This window comes from Drosophila ananassae, chromosome XL (assembly GCF_017639315.1).
Source record: "Drosophila ananassae strain 14024-0371.13 chromosome XL, ASM1763931v2, whole genome shotgun sequence".
Lineage (NCBI taxonomy): Eukaryota > Metazoa > Arthropoda > Insecta > Diptera > Drosophilidae > Drosophila > Drosophila ananassae.
The window spans coordinates 5,210,771-5,216,874 of record NC_057931.1 but is presented as its reverse complement, the minus strand read 5'-3'; the positions used below and the strand labels follow the sequence as shown (position 1 = coordinate 5,216,874).

The following is a 6,104-nucleotide window of genomic DNA, read 5'->3' as shown; positions in this document are numbered from 1 at the left end:
ATGTTTTTCTAAAAAAACAGAAACCGTTACGAAGGAATTTTTCCAACACTTGCCATGCAATTTGAAAATTTCCAAAACAATTCCCACGTTACGGCACAGGACTTTTTTTTTTTAGCTTAGAGGCACTGTCATTTATCAGGACGACGATGCGAAAGGACATGGAGTGCGGAGGCTCATTTGAATAAGTCCTTTGGGACTTTGGGGTGAAGCACTCAAGCGCAGCATACCCTCGATATGCAAATACATATATCCCTCGATCTCTGACAGTTGTATCCTTTTCCCTCGCATGTACTTTCGCATGCTTGGACGCGTCGGGAAATGAACATGATATGTCGATTCGCAGGATCACAGGACGATCTCATATGCATGTTTAACGACCATTAGTTAGTCCTTTTATTTAAGGGTTTCTTTTTAATCTAAATATTAAAATCAAAAGGGATTTTTTTGTATTTTTTTTATGTTTATATTTCAACTCTCAACATTCTTAACTTAATTATTAAAATCTATGAAAAAAAAATTGATTTTTAAGAGAAAAAAATGTTATTTACTTTAATAAACTTATCATTAATTATGACTTAATATTTAAAGTTATTGGTATGATATTTTTTTTTGGTTTTTTTAGTGCATTTTTATTTTTAAGGGATATTTTTTAGTTAAAGGGGAAGATTTTGGTTAGTTGTTTTGGTTTATATCACTAGATGACTTCTTCTCTCCGTTTTTTACTTTAATTGTTTAACTATTTACACAATTAATTATTTATGACTTAGTCAATTATATTTTAATTAAAAAAAAAAAAAATGCGACTTGAGGCTAAATGGTGGCTCCTTGGGCTTCGGACTTGGGCGTGTGCTGGTCCCACCAGTCGATGGCGTCGATCATGGACTCGTCGGAGAGACAGCCACCGCCAGCGGCAGATCCTGAGCCCTGATCCTGCTGCAGGATATCGCTGAACTCCTTCTTAAATCCTGGCAGTACAACATTATCGTAGAAACTAACTGGCTCCTGGTCGTAGAAGGCGGGCAGCAGGATTTGTTGTTGAGATTGTTGTGGAAAGTTGGGGGAATTTGTGTTAGAATTGTGATTGGAATTGTTGGAGTTGCTGTTGTTGAGATTGTTGTTGATATTGTTGCTATTGAGAGTGTTGTTATTGCTGTTGGAATTGTTGTTGGTGAGAGTGTTGGTGTATTCCTGCTTGATCAGTTGCTGTTGCAGCTGAGCGGCACACGCCTGCAACAGCAACTCATTGGTGGCAGGTGAAACGTGCCCCTCCACCAGTGGCGATGAGCAGGGGCTGTTGTTGCTCATGTTGCTGCTGTCGTGTGGCACGGGCGATCGCGATAAGTTGCCAGTCGTCGTTGTTGTTGTTGTTATTGTTGGTGTCGCCGCTGCAGATGCCGATGTTGCACCTGGCAACTCACTCAGTATGTCCGCCGTTAGCAATTGGTAGGTGTTCGTACCCGGTATCCTTATGTACTGCATCCCGTTAATGCTAGTCAGGCTCGGCAGAATGTCCTGCGAGGGCTCCGGCATCGATATTGGCGTCTGCTGGGGCTCCTCCATCTCGTAGTTGCTCAGGGAATCGTCAAAGTGCTCGTCCAAGCCCTCGAACTCGTCCTTAATGAACATGAAACTGTCATCCCCGGACCCAGAACTATTGGCTTGACTTCCCAGCGGCGGAAAATCAAAGCCCAGCAGTTTCTCCAAGGACCTGATGTACTCCACTGCCATGCGAAGAGTCTCCACCTTGGAGAGTTTCTTGCTGGCGCCTCGTCCAGCGCCCTGGGCCTCGAAAGCCTCGGACACCTCCTCGGGAATCTTTTGCCTCAAGAGGGCGAAGCCATTGTTGACTTGCTTCACCCGGTTCCTCTCCCGGGCATTCCTCCTGGCCACTGCCTGGGGCAGGGGCAGGCCCTTGCGTCCTGGGGTTCCAGCCGCCTTGATAGTCAGATCCTCGCCAGGATTCGGCTGGGGAACGGGATTCGGAACTGTTTTGATGGCAACTGCGGCCTTTGGTGGCTTTTCTTGGTTGGCCTTCTTGGAGTTCTTCATGCGTTTGGCCTTAGTGGGCTGTAGACTCTGTAGATTCTGTAGATTTTGAAGATTCTGAAGATTCTGCTGCTGATTCTGAAGATTCTGCTTGTTGGACTCGCCCAGCGGTCGCTTCCGTTGGGTCGTGATGTTGGCATTACTGTTGGTGCTATTGGCGGCACTTTGCACTGCTCCCAGCATCCCAAAGTCCCGGATTTTACGAATAATCGTGTTCTGATTGGCGATGTGCTGTTGCAGGGCATTGGCCCCACTCTCCGACAGGACATTGTGAACGGTGATCTTGCCGAAGGGCTTCAGAGTCGCCTTCAAGCCCGTGGCATTCTCCTTGGACTCCTTGGCGCTGACTCCAGTGGGTGGTGGCGGCGAAGGACTAAAGCTCAAGGCAGCCATACCGATTTCGATTTTAGTTATAGTTTCGTAATAAAAAAAAAAAAGAAGAATTATCCACGTTGGTTGGTAGTTGGATAGTTGGAAAGTTGGAAAGAATTTCGTGTCGCGTGCCCCGAACTCCGAGCTCAAACTGAAATCAACTGAAATAAAACCGAGCGGCGGAAGTGACTTCGTTGACTGACTGAATGCCACAACATAATACAGCAAGGAGCCAGGATCCTGCGTGTATCCCTTATGTAAAGCACCACTAACACACACACTTACACACACACACACTACTGCTACTGCTGACTTTTCATCCCCTAGACTGGGGTGTCCTTCTTCCCTTTTTGCGATCGCAACACACTGCCACACACCTCTGTATTATTTTTATTTTATTTTTTTTTTTTTTGGGAAAACTAACATCTGATCGACTCGAGCCACTCCACCTGGATACAGGGATACCATAAGGATAAGGGTGGATTTCGCCCCGACTGGCTCGGACTACTGCTTTGGCTCCGGCTCTCACCATTTATTTACCAAATACCATAAGCAAGAGTGTTTATATACCGCCCCTCGGTTATGCATATAATAATAAGCGTTATATATATCCATAAAATGGAAAAAAAATATATACTATATGGTTTATGGCAGAAGAGGAGCTTTAATACCTGAAAGGCAGAGAGAGAGGTGGGAAAGATTCCCACACATACTCTGGAACTATCAAATAATAGATCACTTCAGAGTAAAAAATAATATTTATCCCAAGGGGGTCGAATCTGGGGCTTCAAGTTGGCCAGAAACTGCATAGAACTAGGTTAGAGTTTTAAATTAAATTAATATTTATTGTATCATATATTCCTTCCAAAAGAAGTAAATAACTAACCCCCATGAATCACCCAATCCCTGCCTTGTCACTTTGTTTTTAAAATTCCACTTAATCAACAGACTTTCACACAAAAAATGGAAACTTTCCCCTAAAAAATATAAAAATGGGAAGAAAAAAACCAGTCAATATCCTGGTATTGTGCAAAATCATTTGCCAATTGTCAAGCTAATTAAGGAAAATTAAAGGACCTGGAAAGAAAGGATCCGAGATCTTGAGGAATTTGTTCGGCCATAAATCCTAATTAAAATTGACAGTATCCTTATAGGGGTGATCTCTGGCATCCTTTCTCTGGCTACTTTTCTCAGATCCTTTAAGCAATTAGTTTGGTGGGAAAATATCATCCTGCTAACCTAAGGTCCTTTAGCTTTTCAAATTTGCTGTTTGTATTTTATTTCTTTTCGTTTTCGAGAAGCTTAAGATATTGTCTGTTTTTGGAAACTAGTTTCGGTCTGCTACAATAAACTTTTTCGGGTTCTCAGGTAGTGCTACGGAGACCTGAGTCCTGTCAGTCAGCCAGTCCTCTGGGGTGCTGGGAGAGCAAGGATATATGCGTGTACTGAGTCCTGTGTACTTGCTGCACAATTTATAAACTTGAGTTCACTTGAAAGGTTCAAGGAAACGACTTGACTACCGGTTTGCTTTTATTTTTTTCTTCACAATCCCTCCCTCCTCCTCGGCTGCGATGTCTTGGCAAAAGCATTTACTTCTCAAAAAAATGTTTCTTCAAAAAAAAAAAAAAAGGAGTCAACAGTTGTGAGAGCTGCTGCTGCTGCAGAGTCCTTTGTTATCCTTCAGGCTTTGACTCGGTTGCGTCCCACTTTGACGACACGACACGCCACGCCTAGAAGGGCCACCCTCTGGAGGAGAGGGATCTTGAAATTTTTGGTTGAACTAGATGATACCCGGTACTTTTTAAAATAAATTTTTAAAAAAATATATACAAACTAAGTAATCTTAAAATTAAATGTAAAAATCCTAGAGTTTAAACTTGTTTGGAAAGGTCTAACCTTTGGATCTTGAAACCTCTGTCTTTCATTATTTTTTTCAAATTATTCCATTCAAAAATTAAGCAAAACCCAACCTGGCAATAAAAATTATTATAATCATAAATAATATCATAAAAAATAATGCAACCCCTGGTGGAATTATAATTTCTCTGATTCCCAACAGGGTTGAAATTGAAATTCTCATTAATGCAATTCGCTTCTCCCTATTCTCTCTATAATTCTCATATTCTCTTACTCATAATCTCACACACACATAGATATATAGGAGAAATATATATATATTTATTTAAAAAAAAAAATCAAAAACTTAAAACATTTTTTTTATGATGAAATTTTAATTTCAAAAGCTTTCAGCTGAAAAAGCAAAGATCTATGAGGGTTGGTCCTTGGTATCTCTAGTTATTTTTTTGCCAAAATAAAAATAAAAAACACAAAAAGGATCAACTGCCAACAGGATGTTCTCCAAAAATCTCATATTATATTTTCCATTTCAATTTTTTTGACTTTCATCTTTGGCGGCTTGAGAAAAAACAACAATTTGTGCAAACAAAAAACTAATTTCGATCTTTCATCAGGTCCCTGGCTTATTTGCATTCCCAAAAACGCATCGATTTCAATGGGAAAAATACGAATTCAGAATTCAGAATCCTGAATCCCAAGTCCTGTATCCTGCACATCCTGAATGGAATGAGAAAAAAGGGAGCGCCGATGAAAAGAAATATGAATATAGATGATGAGTGAAATTTGAAATGGGAGTGAAAGCGGTGAGCAAACAGAAGTCGAGCCGAAAACAATAAGGATCCTGGGACACATCCTTTCTCGGCATTCACACTCCCCACCTCTCCACTCCCCGGCACAGTCGTCCTGTAAATCAATCAGGCAAAGCATTCAAAGGACTTTGACTTCCACTGGAAATTAGCTTGGAAGGCGCCGAGTGAATGAGAGTCCTTTCGGGGGCCCTCATGTCCTGTGTACTTGTCGTCAGCTCAAGTGCCTCGATCCTCGGTCCTTAGTCCTACATCCTTGCTCCTTGACAGCATCTGTGCACAGTTGTACCTTCATAAATTTCATTTCATATTTTTAGGTTTTCTGATTCTTTTTTTTTGGCATTTTTTTTTTTTGTACTTGTGAGCGAAGCGGAAACTTGAAGGAACGGAAGTCTTGCTGTGGAAGTCCTCGAAATAACTTGGACGAAAAAAAAACTAACAGACAGGATCAAAAAGTGTCAAGGAACTTAAGGGGTGTAGCAGGATAACTCGGCGGGGGACTTTACGATTTATTTCTAAGGGAAGTCTAGAGAAGATAGAGTTTCATTTATTTTTAAACTTTTCGAACTTAAGGATATTATTTGTAAAAATTTCCTGGCATACTTTTAGGTGGTTTGGCTTTGTCCTTATTTTGTTTTGTGAACATTTTCCCGAAATTTCCGCCCCTAGGCTTGCGCCAAAAGTGTGCGATCTGCGATCTGGGCTCTGAGATCCTGTATCCTTGATCCTGTCCACTTTTTCGACACATTTCGCCATAAAAGTCCGGGCGAATTTCCCTACAAAAAGTCGAACGCGCAGCTGAGTGGAATTTTTGGTTTTTATTTTTATTATTTATTTTTTTTTTTGGGGTGCGATATCCTGCGCACGTGCCCATGTCCTTATTGCTGTACAAGTATGTGTGTATGTGTATGCAAAGGAATTGAAATTGGAAAAGGGATCGTGCCCTACCTGGGACTACCATGACTATACGGATCTGGTAGTTGTCCCGCGCATTTCGCTCTTTCGGGGGTTGACGGCCAACAA

At 41.5% G+C, this 6,104-nt stretch overlaps 1 protein-coding gene across 1 annotated transcript; it reads right to left on the bottom strand.

Moving 5' to 3' along the window:
* Positions 1 to 474: 474 nt before the first annotated feature.
* LOC6504134 (achaete-scute complex protein T8) lies at positions 475 to 2,677 on the bottom strand. Its single transcript, XM_032452901.2, has one exon. It carries the CDS (start codon positions 2,437 to 2,439, stop codon positions 811 to 813), a length of 1,629 nt encoding a protein of 542 aa, XP_032308792.1. The 5' UTR covers positions 2,440 to 2,677; the 3' UTR covers positions 475 to 810.
* Between the last annotated feature and the right edge of the window lie 3,427 nt (positions 2,678 to 6,104).

Bases quoted from the DNA above. Each gene is read 5' to 3' on its own strand.
- LOC6504134 (XM_032452901.2), bottom strand. From the start codon at position 2,439: ATGGCTGCCTTGAGCTTTAGTCCTTCGCCGCCACCACCCACTGGAGTC.